This window comes from Raphanus sativus, chromosome 2, assembly GCF_000801105.2.
Source record: "Raphanus sativus cultivar WK10039 chromosome 2, ASM80110v3, whole genome shotgun sequence".
NCBI classification, from domain to species: domain Eukaryota; kingdom Viridiplantae; phylum Streptophyta; class Magnoliopsida; order Brassicales; family Brassicaceae; genus Raphanus; species Raphanus sativus.
Window position 1 is genome coordinate 34,806,697 of NC_079512.1, and position 16,331 is coordinate 34,823,027.

General features: G+C 30.7%; 2 protein-coding genes and 1 long non-coding RNA gene across 4 annotated transcripts; 2 read left to right on the forward strand and 1 right to left on the reverse strand.

The window, feature by feature from the left end:
• Window positions 1–4,224: 4,224 nt before the first annotated feature.
• LOC108822987 (uncharacterized) lies at window positions 4,225–5,883 on the reverse strand. 2 transcript variants are annotated; one of them, XR_001944996.2, is made up of 4 exons: window positions 5,675–5,883; window positions 4,831–5,141; window positions 4,558–4,748; window positions 4,225–4,484 (listed from the first exon to the last, which is right to left on the reverse strand). It is a non-coding gene; the product is annotated as an uncharacterized LOC108822987 (long non-coding RNA). The 2 variants fall into 2 exon arrangements; XR_001944997.2 differs by having other exon boundaries at window positions 5,663–5,883.
• A 4,478-nt stretch (window positions 5,884–10,361) lies between these two features.
• Window positions 10,362–12,139, forward strand: LOC108840924 (protein SPEAR3). The gene is made up of 5 exons (XM_018613723.2): window positions 10,362–10,710; window positions 11,036–11,110; window positions 11,531–11,604; window positions 11,743–11,818; window positions 11,950–12,139. Exons 1-5 carry the CDS (start codon window positions 10,483–10,485, stop codon window positions 12,031–12,033), a joined length of 537 nt encoding a protein of 178 aa, XP_018469225.1. The 5' UTR covers window positions 10,362–10,482; the 3' UTR covers window positions 12,034–12,139.
• A 2,427-nt stretch (window positions 12,140–14,566) lies between these two features.
• On the forward strand, window positions 14,567–16,270 carry LOC108841363 (probable xyloglucan endotransglucosylase/hydrolase protein 26). The gene is made up of 4 exons (XM_018614126.2): window positions 14,567–14,791; window positions 14,886–14,986; window positions 15,096–15,289; window positions 15,745–16,270. The coding sequence occupies exons 1-4, from the start codon at window positions 14,620–14,622 to the stop codon at window positions 16,154–16,156; spliced, it is 879 nt and encodes a 292-aa protein (XP_018469628.1). The 5' UTR covers window positions 14,567–14,619; the 3' UTR covers window positions 16,157–16,270.
• The last annotated feature ends 61 nt before the right edge of the window (window positions 16,271–16,331 follow it).

A 16,331-nucleotide genomic window follows, 5' to 3' on the forward strand; every position in this document is an offset into this window, starting at 1 on the left:
ACATAGGTGTAAGGTGATCGACAGAACTCCAAACTCCGACGTAGTTAAATTGTCAAGTGCACGCACGCATTACATCCCAAAATCTTAACTAAAATCAGGATAAATCAACATTTTCAATAATACATCGGATGTATTGAAATCTTCAGAATATTTTATTTATATAATTGATACAGTTGTTGAAATTTGAACAACCGGTTGGTTTTGGTAATTTCTGCATGTGTTTTTACGTGGCCACTGGTCAGGATCTCCTTGTTTAATGAAATTATATTTTGATCTACACATCTGAAGCCAATTTAAATAGACATATCTTAACCGAATGATTTTATATAATTGATACAGTTGTTGAAATTTGAACAACCGATTGGTTTTGGTAATTTCTGCATGTGTTTTTACGTGGCCACTGGCCAGAATCTCTTTGTTTAATGGAATTATATTTTGATCTACACATCTGAAACCAATTTAAATAGACATATCTTAACCGAATGATGGTAGTCTAGTAGTAGATAGATTTTAGATTGCTAAATAATCCAGATCCTGGATACATACGATTATATTTCGTCATATGGTTACATGGACGTGGATCTATTGTTTGAAATCTATTTGGAGTTTGAACTATTCCGTAAATCTGATGTATCCAAAGGTTGATCAAAAGAGAATCATACCTTATCAATTATCTTTACCTAGTGCAATTAATTGAGTACATAATGAAAAAAAAAATTGTGACAAAATATAATTACTTTTAAGCCCCATGCGTCCATGATTTATAAGAGTATATGTTATATTCTCCCTGGATCAAGACAAACTGCAAGAGACTATGTTTTCAATAAATGACAACTGCGGCTGCGGGAAGCCTGAAGACATAACAATTTGGGTTTTATTAACAATTTGATTAATATTTTTTCATAAAATTATATTTTTGACTTCATAGAATTAAATTTGATTAGAAACGAAACAAACAAACCAACTTTCCACCCCACTAATAATAGTTTGCAAATAAAGGTCACATGAAAAATCATTCAATTTTTTAATGAAAAGAGTAGAATCATTTTAGTGATTTAGTGGTATATTATCGAAAAAGGAAAAACCATTGTGAATGCAACATAATCAAAATGAAGATATTACCAAATCAACGTAACGAAATAGTTGTAGTTGTAGCATGGCGGTAATCTCTCGGGATTTGATTATATTCGTATCAGTCATAGATTCGATTTCATTTGTAAACTAAATTATCACTACTTATTTAGTCTGGATTTAAGTTTTAGTCCAAATAATTTATATGGTGAGCCATAACATATCCATTTTTTGGTATTGGTTGCAAGATATTTTAAACTTGAATCAAACAGTGTAATACATTTTTGGCTAATCCACTCTATAACACTAAGTGCATTTTTTTCGGGACTGATCAAATCAGTCTATATGATTTACCAAAACAAAAAAGATATAAAAAAAATCTGCATGCTCTTGAATTTTGCTTCGAATGTACTCTTCATCTTAATTTAATCCTTATTCACGCTTATCTATGATTATTTCTCCCTATTCAATCTTTTTAATCAGATTTCTTAATTGATTGTTACTTCTCTTTTTCGTTTTAGTTGTTTAATCCTTTGCTTGCTTGGCATGTTAGTACTAGTTAACTTTGAGTCTCTTATTGCCTTGTTTAATTGTCCGCTTAGATTTTAAAAAAAAAAGCTTCGAACTTATAGAACTTTGCCTTAACTTAATCCAATTCTAATTAAAAAAAAAAAATCACCACCTTCTTTATCGCATATATTTTAGAAAAAACATCTCTAGAACTGAAACTACATCGATATCTAATCTATTAAAACTGAAGTACAATTGGAAATTAACCCTTATTTCACTATTTTATTTACATCTTATGCCCTCAACATTAAGTGTAGTTCGTTACTAAGTATGTAATTAGGCTTTCACGTTTTAACCGAGCTTTACGAGCCCAACTCGAAAACCACTATAAATAATCATTTCTTTGAACCTAGACCAGGCTACAACTCGGTTCAGTTTACCGCAGCTACCACTTTTTTTTTAGCTACCACTTTTTTTTTTCATTTCTTTGATAATTTTATAACATTATAAAATACATTCTGTAAATTAAATCACAGAAACATTACCAAACCTTTTATATGTGTAGCATTAAGTACATTTAGCATAAAAATGCATATTATAAATGGGACTGAAATTTAGTTCCGGTTTAGTCTTATGTTTTAAAAATACGGGTTTGCATATGATGATGGAGTTTTATTTTACTAAGTGTACTGCACGTAATATATTTGTAGCTTTACAAAATATTCCTAAAATCAATCACCTACCTTCTAACTGAACTTAACAAGACCCTAATTTTCAGCTACCACATTAACCACAAATATCTCACCGAATATTTATTTTCCATATAGTATCACATAGATAGAAAATAATTAATGAATAATTCATAGATTTCCATTCCCTTTTTATGATATATTCTCTATTAAAAGATAATTACAATTTTATCTACCACAAAAATCATGCTAGATCCATTTCACAAAGATATTTTATTTATATTATAATTTATTTAATTACTTATTATTTTAAATATATATAATTAATTACAACAAATATATACATTAATATAAATAACCTATATAAATAAAATATAACTATAACTTCACTTATTTTGATAATATATATATACTAAGAAAAACATGATTTACAAATTGATGTACAACTATTATATTCGTAATTATTATTTATTTATAAATTATGTGATATATATTATTTTAATATATATAGAAAACTTATAACTATTACCATATTTCTAAAAGCTTACCAAATGTATATATATATATATATATATATATATAGAAAATACATTTGATATAAACTTTTTAGTCATTACTATTTTATGAAATTTTGCAAAAATAAAATGCGTATATAGAAAATAGTTATTATTATATTTAAGAAATCTTACCAAAAATATACATCTTAATATACAAATTTTTACATGTTATAATTATCTTAAACCGTTTAAACTTTTTAAAAACCGTGTAATATTTTTTTTTTGAGAATGAATGTAATGATGATATATGTATAAATCAATTTTCAAATAATGTTCAAGGAATTGATCCATTTATGACAAAAATTCATAATGGTTAAAAAATTTTTTTTTTTAATTTGTTTATATAATCAGTTAAGGCATAGACATTCAAATACCTATTAAACTACGGGTTATTTTTCGGATATATAATCTTTTGGTTTTAAAATTAAGTTTCATTTGGATATTTTAATCTTTTATGTGGTTTTCGAGTTGGGTCTTTCTCAATCCGAATACAGTCAGTTTCGATGTATATGAAACATGTTTTGAATATTTGTACGATAAGTAACCATTTTAACTGATTCAGTTCGGATTTTTTTGAATTCAAACTAAAAATATTCTAAAATAACCAAATAACTAAAAATAGTCATATTAGCTTATTTGATTTGGATTCCATTCTAATGTGGAGGAACCTAAAAATATTCAAATACTTATACAATTAATAATATGATCATATATAAAATATATAACACTAATCATGAAAAATATTAGTTTATAAAAAAATAAAAGTTAACACCCGCACGGGAGTGCGGGTCATTCTCTAATTTACTTCTTAAAACATCTGACCAAGATGGGCCCTGTTTGTTTCTCCATTTCTAATCTCCATTCAGATGTTCCATTTGTGTGATCCATCTAAATGATCCATTCAAATTTTTGGTCATGTTTGTTTCTCCATTTGAATGAATCATGTGAATGAACCATTTGAATGCATTTTATGTTTGTTTCTCCATTTAGATGAATCATCCAAATGAATTTAATAACCAAATTACATATATACCCCTGTTTTGGTTTAATCATATATTTGATATCAATTTTAACTATACAAAATTTTGTTATACATTCTAAAATATATTTACTCCATATAAATTTATAAAAATTCATATATTCATTATTTATTTTAAATTGCATTAAAATTTATAGCTTCTAATAAAACTAAAAGTGGAAACTCAAATTTGAATAAACTTCCACACAACTCAAAGTAGAAACTCAAATTTGAATAAACTTCTAGACAGTTCAAAGTAGAAACACAAAGTAGAAACTCAAATTTTATAAAACTGAAATTTAAAAGATGGTTTGTGATCCAAGTAACTTCCACCGTAGGTGAAAGTATCTAGTAATAATAAGAAGTTCAAATGCCAATATCTCATCAATGATTGCTCTATATCTCATCTTTAAATGCCATAAACACAATTACACATAAACCACACAACATAGCTTTATACAACGTTACTTTTCCTGCAACAACAACACAAACGCAACATAGCTTTAAGACAATTACTGAATGATACTAAAGGAAGTAAGAGAGCTGTTCCTTCTTCCTGGACCCTCCTTCTCCATACAAATCGTTCCACTGCTTCAGTTCATTCATTCCTGCTCCTTCTGCTGCAATACTAGCAGAAACCTGCAAAATGCAAACCAGTTAGCTTTATTTTAAGCACGAGATCATCAAACAGAACTAAATGCCTTAGACTTACCTGGTTTTTAGCTACTCTCATGTCTTCCATGCTCAAAGCTCTCAGCGTTATCACTCTCTCCTCAGATGCTTCTTCTTTTGCTTCATATTCCTCTTCTCGGCTTCCTCTCTCTTTTTCCTCTCCTGGTCTTTCAAGCACTCATGCTTTATCAGCTCCCTCACAGGTCTATATGCAGCTGTTGTGCAAAAGTTCTGTTTGAATAACATTCACTATAATCAGTCCATAAACAGCAGATTATGGTGTTGATAAAGGGAGATAGGAACTGTGTCAAACCTTGATATCACTTCCACTATATAGCTATCTGTCATCTGTGCTAGCTCATGGAAATCAAGATTCTCTGTTTTCTCTTTTTGACAGTAAAGTTCTCAAGATCTTCTCTCTGCTCTCAACTGATGGGAGACCAACCATGATTCTCCCTCACAACAAAAGCTGGAGTTAGTACAACTCAAGCTCAGGATTTCAAGTAATACAAGGTCCACTTACCTTCGCTCAAACCTCCTAATGATGGCTTCATCAAGATAAAACGGCCTGTTTGTTGCTGCAAGAACGAGAATCTTATCACCTGGAGTCGACATAAGCCCGTCCTAATGTGTCATAACATAAGAAACAGTTGAGCTTAAGAAACAAACAGTCACAGCACAAAACAGAGCCTAACTAGCAAGCTTTGCATATGAGACAGGAAGCTAAGAAGACATGAAGCTTTGCATATGAGACGTATGTCAACTTATGATTCAGAGCACAAGCTTTACATATGAGACCTATCATCCTAGAGTGACAAAAAGTGATCCATCAACAAAACTCACAGTTCAAAATAAGACACCATATAACAATCATCTTCTTCACCATGCACACTGTAACCACCATATAAAGCATAAACCCATGACAAATTCAAAATGGAAAGCAATATAACATAAACAAAAGCAAACCCATCAACTCAGAGACTGACAAACTCTATGAACACAACAATTTCTCAATGAACACAAGCAGATCAAATTTCGAAATTTCTCTATGAACATCTCAAACAAGCTCGTAACTCTCAACCAAGTGAATCTATAGACATCTAAAAGAAGAAAAACTCGAGAGAGAGAGAGAGAGAGAGAGAGACTTCGAGAGATACCCGAGAGAGAGTGAGATGCGGTGAGAGTGAGATCCGACGAGAGAGAGAGAGATCCCGCGAGAGAGAGAGATCCGGCGAGAAAGAGAGATCCGACGAGAGAGAGATCCGGCGAGAGAGAGCTCCGGCGAGAGAGAGAGCTCGAGCTTTCATGGAGTTCGAGAAAGAGAGAGATCCTGAGGCTGTCTCTCGACGAAAGTGAAGAAGAGAGAGATACGACTTGGTTTAAGTCTGTAATATTAGAATCTAAATAAGGGCAATATTGACATTTCAACATTTTAACTGAACCAGGTTCAGTCAAATGATCTAATTTGAATCAGTCAACTGGTTCTTCAAATTTAAACTAGATTTTCGAAAATCATTAAGCTGAGCCATTTGGATGAGTCGTACATTTTGTGTCTAAACGAACAAAAGACTCAGTTTCATCCAAATGACTCAGTTGACTGAAGAAACGAACAGGACCATGAAAAGAAAATTGATGAAGATAAATAAATAATCATAGGATTATATAGCAACATGGAACTTTATGTTTGATTGGTTGTCAACGTAGGAAGAGGATCAATAAGATTTGATTCGGATCCCTATTTTATATTAAAAACAAAAGTATTCAGAAAATAATATGACACCATCTAAAAAAACAGAAAGAAGAATATGGACAGTGTAATAATGTAGCAGGAAAATGCATGTGCACGAAATCTACGGTAGATATTATTTCGTTGATTATAAACTAGTTATGGTGTCTACATTCGTTCAAATATGCTATGTAAATATTGTATCATGCTATCAGGATATATAATATTATAACCTACTAGTTTTTACTAGTATTGTAATGGCTTCACAATCTAAATTTTTTTTTGTTCAACAAACTTTTATACTCCCTCTGTTTTTAAAAGATGGATGTTCTAGAAATTTTTTTTGTTTCAAAAAGATATATTTTTCATATTTTTAATGTAGTTTTTGTCAACTAATTATAAATAATTGTGAATCTCAAAAACATTAATTGCATTTCTTGAAATCTTATTGGTTTAGAAATATAGGAAATATAAAATAACAAAAAACTATGCACTAATAAGTAAGTTTTAATATGTTTTATTAAAAAGTGTGAAAATTTCAAAATATCTATTATTTAAAAACAGAGGGAGTATTAAACTAAATGCAACCATTACAACCGGAAGTGAATTCAACGGCTACACGAAAATGAAACGTACAACAATAAAGGATATAAGTGTTTAAGGGCGAAGATACCCGTAGACAAACTTCACTTGAAATCCTGAAACTGATGTTCCCAAGAATATACTAATATCGGCATATGAACCGATGAGAATGGGCCCTAAAGATCGGGTTTGAAAATAGTTGGTGAGTACCAACACTAATGATAAGCTTGAGAAGCTAGATGTGAATCTCAATTGGGCCGGAAAACATACTGTCTGGTGAGATGGGTGTCATCTCCAATCTCGTAGGTATATTTGACTTTTGAAACACACCGTGAAAATGACGTCGGATGACATTAATATATATGGTTTGATATTAATTTGTATATCTTGTGCATCAGAGTTTTTTGCTGCATCAGAGTTTTTTGCTTTGCTAGTAGCAAAATTGATCAAGTTAAAGCGTAGTAAACTCGTGAGCTCTCTGTCAGCCTCTAGATCGAGGCCGAGGACGGTTTCTCTCAATAATTATGATTACCACTCAAAACCTATATATTGATGTATTAAACATAGTATAACTCAAGCCTTTCTTCAGAAAAAAACATAGTATAACTCAAAAACTAAAATTTACTTATTAATTAAAATAAGTGGCGTCATTACTAAGAAAGAATATTAACTCGTCACCATCTGACCTACCAGGTGGCACACACCTGTTCGTTCCTTGTCTTTAAAAAAATGTGAACCTTTGCTATTTAATAATTATTTATTGAGTTACTAAAGCTAGGAGAGATGTTCGGGGGATCACATGATTCACGACATACTTATATATTCCAATCATAATTGGTATTCTTTGTCAGATAATATAGTATGATAATTGTAGCTAATATAATAATCGATGTGCGATTGTTTTATAGAGCATCCTTAGTCTAATAGTACTAGTGCCGAAAACTCGTCCTCGCGTATAAAGCAGCCACAGCCAAAGCTAAAGAAAGCTTTTATAAGTTACTTATAAACAATGGTTAGTTAAGGTAGAGATTAAAGACTTTCGTCACAATATGTATATAACTAAGACTATTCGTGTTTTTCAATTAAAAAACTAAGACTATTAGTGATATCTTTTGGTTGGTTGATACTATTTCAGCTTTCAATTATTATTATTATTTTCTCAAATGACTTACGAGAACATACTTAAACTAGGGAAATTTTTCTTTTTATCTTTTAGAGATAAAAAAGGAGTGAAAAAATCATTTAATTTTGGTGAGGCTATTCTGAATGCAAGGAAGGCATCGAATGTATAAAGTATTTATTGAATCTGCAATATGAATATATATATAACTTTTGATCAAACTATAATAAACAATTTATTATATCTAAGACCATGATTAACCATGGTCTCTTAACTGGGTTCTTAGCTTAGGATAAAACATTGTTCTTACTTTTTTTATAGATTTTAATTAAGAAAAATTAATTGTCTCTTAAATAAGAGATATAAGAAATGTCTATTAACCGAAAAATGTAAAAAATATGATGAATTAAGAATCTCAACTAAGAGACCGGGGTTAATCATGTTCTAAGACACTGATTGGGGTTTGACTTTATAAGCCTTGACTTAATGCTAAAGTTTTAAAGACTATTTTTACCCAACCAAACTTTTGCATATCCAAAGCTTTGAAAGTCTCTCTTAAAATTCTGAATGCTATAATAACTGTTTCTATACTTAATGTGAGTTGCTTTTCCTAAAGCAATAATTTATGGCTTTTATATTTTTAAAGCTTACAATTATTATTTAACAGCCAAAATTTTAACAGCTAAATTTTTGAAACATTCAAACTTTTCAAAGTCATAAACAATCACACCCTAAGTCGTTTTACGTTATATACTTATATTATATAGTTCGATTGCTTTCCTTTTTCAGCTTTTAAGTAACTAGTAAGTCCCTTAAAGAGGTGTTTTATCTACATTGCATCCCGTTAAAATAAACCAAAAATCTCAAAGCTATTTTTAACAGACAGCACAATTATTTATAAATACAAAAAGATTAATGAGTATATATGTAACACCAAAAATGATGATAAAGCAATTTACTTTGATAAAGTTATGATGTCAAATGACAAAAATAAACAAAATATCACATAATTTGTAACATCCCAATTTTTGGTATATGTAGAAATTATTAGAAAAATAATTTGGATATCTATGTCATTCAAATTCATTTACTATTTCGGATACACATCCATTTAAAATTTTAGAGATAACGTGATTAGGTTGAATTAGTAGAAGGATAGATAATCTATTGGAAAGTGATTTGCAATATCGTGCGAATGAAACCAAAATACGGTAAAAATCATGTGATAATTATAAGATCATTAAATATGAATTTCAAGCACTGCCTGTTGCACAAATTGAGAACCACGGACCAAGCAAACGGGTGTATAAGAAGTCCATTATCCGTGATTGGTCGGTTCGGAACACAATTGATCAAACCTTAAGATATGGGTGTCTAACTAAATCTGTTTCTGGTTCAGTTTCATACTCTGTGATGGAATTATTGCGAGTTTAGTTTTGGATTGTACGTAGTACTGTAATCAGAAACATTTTCTTATGCAGAAATGTTTAAATTGGTGTATATTTAATTATAGATGTTTTTCGATTAATATTTATATGAATATCTAAAATGCACAATAAGATTGGTGTTATATCTATCTTTAGCTTTTAGATCGATTTGCCAGGTAATTGTTGGTTTTAACTAAAAGTGTGCATCTCTAATGTGATCGGAGAAGATTTCAAAATTGAATCATTTAAGATACCGATCAAAGTTTTATCAATTTATATCTTTTACAAATTATTATCGATGTATATCATAGGAATAGGTAAAAAACACTACTAAAAATGAAATATTTTTACTTTAATTAAATAAAATTTTAGCATTATATGATTAGTTTAAAAAAGAACATTAAGCTTGAGTTATACTATTAAATAATACTGGTAATGTATATATATAAACCTATTCTATGTGATTTTTATTAAAACCCCGAATTAACTAGACTTACAAAATAGTTATAACAAATGCATTAAAAAGTTCTTAGATGGACCATATAGCGTACATGAAAATACTGAAATAACCCGTTCAATATTCATTTATGTAATTATGTGGTCCAGTATGTGAATGATATTGTAATAATTAAGATCTAATATATATTTTATTTATATTTTAAGTTTGTAGTCTTTTGTTTTGGAAGTCATCCAAAAACCATGAAAATAGGAAAATATATGATAAATCATGATTAAAATATTGCACAATCATTGTAATATATTAAATGATATATATTTGTCAGAATTAATTGTGAAATCATATAAGGGCATAAAATCTATGTAATGTATGTATGTGTATGGGACGTATCTAAAGAAATCTGGACACAATCTCATCCAGCGATGCAGAAGTTACTGATCTTTAAAACAAACATAAAAAGATTATTTTTGTTTCCAAAAGTAAAATAAAATCGTATAAAGAAGAGATCCTATTAGACATCTCTTCGATTCCTCAGCTCAAAAGCTAAACCAAACCAACCCCACACACATACAAATATTGTTGGGCCTCTCTCTCTACCAAAGTTTCTTTTTCTAGGTATTGATTATTATTTGCTCCCGTGTATAAACCAAGAAATGGGTAGCAGTTTCTTTGGGAGACCAAAAATGGGTGGATCTTCGTCCTCCTCACCAACATCTTCTCCGGCAAAGAGAGGGAAGAACAAGAATGGTTCTGACAAGCCTAAGCAGCCACAAAGAGGTCTCGGGGTGGCGCAGTTAGAGAAGATAAGATTACACAGCGAATTAAATTGCAACAGTTTCAATACTTATCGTTCTTATCATCCCTCAAGTTATAATCATCAGGTCAGAGCTCCTATATAATATATATTCATTAATCTAACTTTAAAAGAAATCTAAATTAACTTTGGTAATGACCATGATGAATAGCGTATTTTATTCTATATGTGTGTGTGTGCTTAAAATATTTTGAAGAAAATGTTTAGATTGCACAGAAAAAGGTTTAGAAAGAAGCATATTTGCATCTATAGCATAACATCGTGATTACTCATCGGAAAAAGCTTACATATTTTTTCAGTTACAATTTTCTAAAAAAAATTAAATCGAAATGAATTATATAGTTTTAGATACTTTTTTTCATTCGTCTGTTTCATCTTATTGACTAATTCAGGAGGATGTGGGGATTCAAGCAGAATATTCATCTATACCATCATCAACTCATTATGGCCTTCATCCAAACATGATGGTAAATTTGCATGTATATACTGTACTAAGTAGTATCATTAATTTGATTTCACAAAGTAATGATACACATGACTTGGTTGTTCTTAAATGCATATTTTTAGATTATAAGAAATTTCACTCAGGATCTTAATTGAATTCGAAATTATTTTCTTTTCAAACATCTGGTCTTTTTTTGTTTGTTTCCAAATTAAACATCTGATCTTAATACGTAAAATCTTTAATTATGATTATCATGTTTTCTAACTATCAAAATAAAATGAATCTCAACAAATTTCATACCGAATTCTAATTCTTTTTATTAACTGTAGACATTTATTGAAAACAAATAAAATAAAATCTTTTAACTTAACTCAAGGTATAATAATATGTAATAAAGTGTTATTAAAGGTTTTTTTTCATTATTCTATTTGCGATCTTGCAGATGAATGCAAGTAATGATCAATACGCAAGAATACCCATAAGATACAGAGATGCTCAGCCTCACACAGCAACATGGTATGTACACATTGTTATAACTAGCTCATAAATACATGTATAATATTTATTTATATGTTATGTTTTTTTAATACAAATATAGTAATAGATGTATGTGTATATAAATAAATGCTAATGACTTTTACAACACATGTACAGTTGGAACCCGAGCTACGGCATCTTGGAGAGCCAACATTTTGTTGAACCTAACATAACCAGACACTTTTTACATGAGGTTAGTATATTATATATATTGTGTCAAGATATTTAATGGAATTTAATTTGATATGATCATCTGTGTTCATTGTCTCAAAATTGTGGCTTAATAATATATGGATCTCTGACTGATTTTCCGTAATGATACAGGATCAGAGAAATAAATTGGGATCGGGTAACCAGAACTTCGAAACGAGTGACGCAACTGAGCCAGATTTGGAGTTGAGATTGTGACTTTGAGTAATGTATGAACTCACGTTATTTTAAACGAGGCCATGGATAATTTGTTATACACTAAAAAAAAAAATTAGAAAGAAATAATATGTAACTTAGGTCATCATTTGATTTTTGGGTACCGGATTTTGATATCAGGATGTCGCATTTTCTAAGATGTTTGTAAATCTGCATAATTTTCATATGCAAATCAACGCAGTCAAGCCATCTCTGCATATTGCCAAGCCATGCAAATGCAGTAGATGTATTTTTTAATAAGAAGACAGAAGATCATGAGCATGGTACGTATGATTGATCTGCCGGATGAAAACTGCTACTTAAGTAAATTGTATTTAGGTGTTCGTATACTACAGGAATAAAAACTATATACCTATTTTTCTTGTGTAATCAGCACATATATCAAATTACGTAAGAGAAGAGGATGGTAAGCATACTTACATATCCTAATTAAGAAAGCAAAATCTTAATAAAAGTAAGTTAAAGATAAATTTAAATGTTAGTCATATTTTATATGATTAGATGTTGTAAGAAGAGCCAACAATGGTACAACGTCATAAAAATGGTGTTGACTGCTTTCTTTTCTGATTATGATTAAAATTAATTGTTATGTAATTGATTGGCTTTTCGGTTTTTCACTTTTTGTGGTAAAAAAAATAGAAGCGATAAAATTATTTGGAATGATAGGGACTGGTGGCACTGAAATAATAATGACAAGAAATGAAAAATGAAACTAAAAGTTTTGATTATACAATCATGATTTCTGAACAAAACGCGAGCAACATTCTCTTTTACTCATTATCAAAATTTTCTCGTACAATATTTGTCTATTTACCATTGATCGAGATTTATAGTGAATATACTATATAAGAATATTCTAATATTAGCCAGCCAACCCCCACCCAAAGTTTTCCTTGATCGATCACTAGCTAGATTTGATTATTTTTATCACAAAAAAAAAACTTCAAACACGTTCTAGTTATGTCTTAAATATTTGGTCCTTTATAAATTTGACTAATCAGAATGAAGAATCGTTGCTTACAATTTTAAAGCTCACCTATTTTAGTGCTTAAATTTTGCTTTTGAAACGAGAAGACATATTTTAGTGTCCAGTCTCTGCTATGTTCAAAAAGAACAATATTGTAAGATGTATGGCCATTGGCCAACTCAATGGACCCCAGCCCGCTTAGTCCAGTCTGACCAGCTGGACCAATCGGCAATGCTTAGCATGTCCAAAAGGTCTATGGACGGACGGGTCACAAAGTCGAAGGAAGTAAACAGAACCAACGACATAAACAAAACCATGATCTAAATTGCAATGTCAACGGTACTAAACTTGTCGAGTTTTGATCAAACCCAGTTATTAAAATTATAGTAGTTACAGTGCAAACGAAATCGTATTTTACCTAAAACAATAACATGCTATATTGATATGGCTACAATTTTATTTTTGTAAAATTGTGATCAGGAATAAGACAAAAAAAGTATGGAGACTGGAATAAGAGAAGTGAGAAGCTGATGACAAGGTCATCGACCCAAGTAGTGTAGTCTTACGCACGTTTATTCCTAGGCTTCGGTCACAACCGCGTGAGCTAACACTGTCCATGTTATTCTATTTTTGTTATCAATTTTAAATGTATCAAAATCCACATAGTGGTCATTAAAAATTAAGAATAAAACTAGTTCAATGTATCTTTGAGAGCTCGGCAAAAATTCCGAATGCGAAGAACCAAATCCGATCTGAAAAAGTAATACCAAACTCGAATCGAAATTATTTAAATATCCGAATGAATTCAAAATTTTGGTACTAGAAAATTAAAACCGAATTTGACCTAAACCGAAGTATTTGGGGGTACCCAAATATATCCGAAATAGATTTATATACCTAAATATATTAATTATATTTAGATTTAGTGTATATTAAAAAGATACAAAGTATATTAGATACTTTAAGTTGTGCTAAAATACTTGAAAATATAACAGATAGTAAAAAGTAAATGTTTAAAATAAATAAAATATATTCAACACTAAAAATACTTGAAATATCTATTGATTATCTATCCAAATATTCAAACCAAACCAAATTATATGTTAAATTTAGATATTTTAACATATATTATTCAAATTTATATGTAATATATTATTTTGTTTATAAATTTTGAAAAAATTAAAGTATATAAAAAACTTTTAAAAAATTAAATAATTTAAATGGGTTATCCAAACTCGAACTGAACCCGCAAAAATCCGAGCTGAACCCGAACAAAAATTTAGAAATACCCAAATAGGATTAAAATTCTTGATTCTGAAAACCCGAAACTTGAATATACCCGAACCAAACCCGAATTTATACCCAAACATAATACCCTTTTAGCATGGGCCATTCCTTACATACAAGATTTTTTTTTTAATTATCATCTCGTTCAATTAATGTATACATAGTTCATTCGCTGCACGTCGAAATTAAGATACTTTTTGGACAACGTCAGAAACTCAAAAACTTTAGAAGTTATATATAGGTAAAGCCTTCCTACCAAATGATCAAATTGAGTACCGATTCAAAACGTTTCAAACAACACTCAAATTCGTAAAATGGCCGGGCTCCCAGTGCAAACGCTCATAATCGTTCTGGTGACCGCGTTAGCGATTCTAGATCGCACCGTTGTGGAGGCAAACTTCGACAAGAATTTTATTGTTACATGGGGTAAGCATCATATTGGTACGACTAATGGCAACCTTCGACTTGTCCTCGACAAATCCGCAGGTATATTGTTATACAGTAGCATTCATATATTATGAGAACGTTTGATACACAAATGCGTGAAAACTATATATATAATTTTGTTTTTCTTGTTCAGGATCTGCTATTCGCTCAAAGGTGGCTCACTTGTTCGGAACAGTAGAAATGCTTATCAAACTTGTGCCAGGGAACTCTGCTGGAACCGTTGCAGCTTATTACGTAAATTTACATCTTAACATCGATGAAATATTACTATATTATTCGAGAAAGTTGGTTAATGTTATTTTTATGGAGTGATGATAGATAATTCTTTTCTTTTATATATTAGATGTCGTCCACGGGAACTGCACACGACGAGATAGACTTTGAGTTCCTAGGGAATGCCACTGGCGAGCCGTACACGATCCACACCAACATATTTGCTAAAGGAAAAGGAGATCGCGAGCAACAATTCAAACCATGGTTTAACCCGACCAATGGTTTCCACAACTATACCATTCATTGGAACCCATCTGAAGTTGTGTAAGTAATAGGACTTGGGGTCGTGTCTTAAAAGTTTTAAAACACTCAAAAAAAGCTAATTATAACTTATATTTTATCAGTAAAATACTACATGAAAAGCATAATTACCAAGTTTAGAAAAGTATAAACAGACACTTGCTTTCCTGATGCATGTAAACATGTACACATTTTTTTGAGAAAAAAAAAATATGGTCATAAACTTTATGAGCTTTAAACGCCAAAAGAACTTCTGAGGATCCAAACGATCGCATGTTTTCTTAATAGTCTTACATAAATAACTAAATGTAAATGAAGTTATGTATTAGTAGTTCTACACAACATATACATGTCAGACATCATATATCAGTTACCACAAATAAAAAAGTTATAGGAGTTATGTAGACTGGAGATTCATCACGTATCAGTTAAATCATCGTTTTCATATTTAATTTACAATATGCTTATATGTTATATAGGTGGTTCGTGGATGGAACTCCAATAAGAGTTTTTAGGAACTACGAGAAGGAAGGAATTGCATACCCAAACAAGCAAGGTATGAAAGTGTTTGCGAGTCTATGGAGCGCAGACGACTGGGCGACACAAGGAGGTCGAGTGAAGACAAACTGGACACAAGCACCGTTTGTCGCCGAGGGTCGTAGGTACAAGGCAAGAACCTGCGTGTGGCAGGGACCGGTTAGCATCAAGCAATGCGCAGATCCAACCATAAAGTCTAATTGGTGGACTTCACCGTCGTTTAGCCAGCTAACTCGAACGCAAATAGACAGGATGCAAAAGATACGATCTGGTTTCATGATCTATGATTACTGCAAGGACACAAACAGGTTTAAAGGTGTCATGCCTCCGGAATGCTCCAAGAGACAATTCTAATCAAAGTTTTTTTTAATATATATTATACTTTCCCTTTTTCTGAATTTCAATCGTAATATGTTTTTCTTTGTGTGGAATTCCTTTTGTGTGTTCATTCATTATAATTTTTCATTCGTATGATAAACAATGATAAGTTTGTTCCTTCTACTTAAAACTCCAATATTAAGATGAAAAT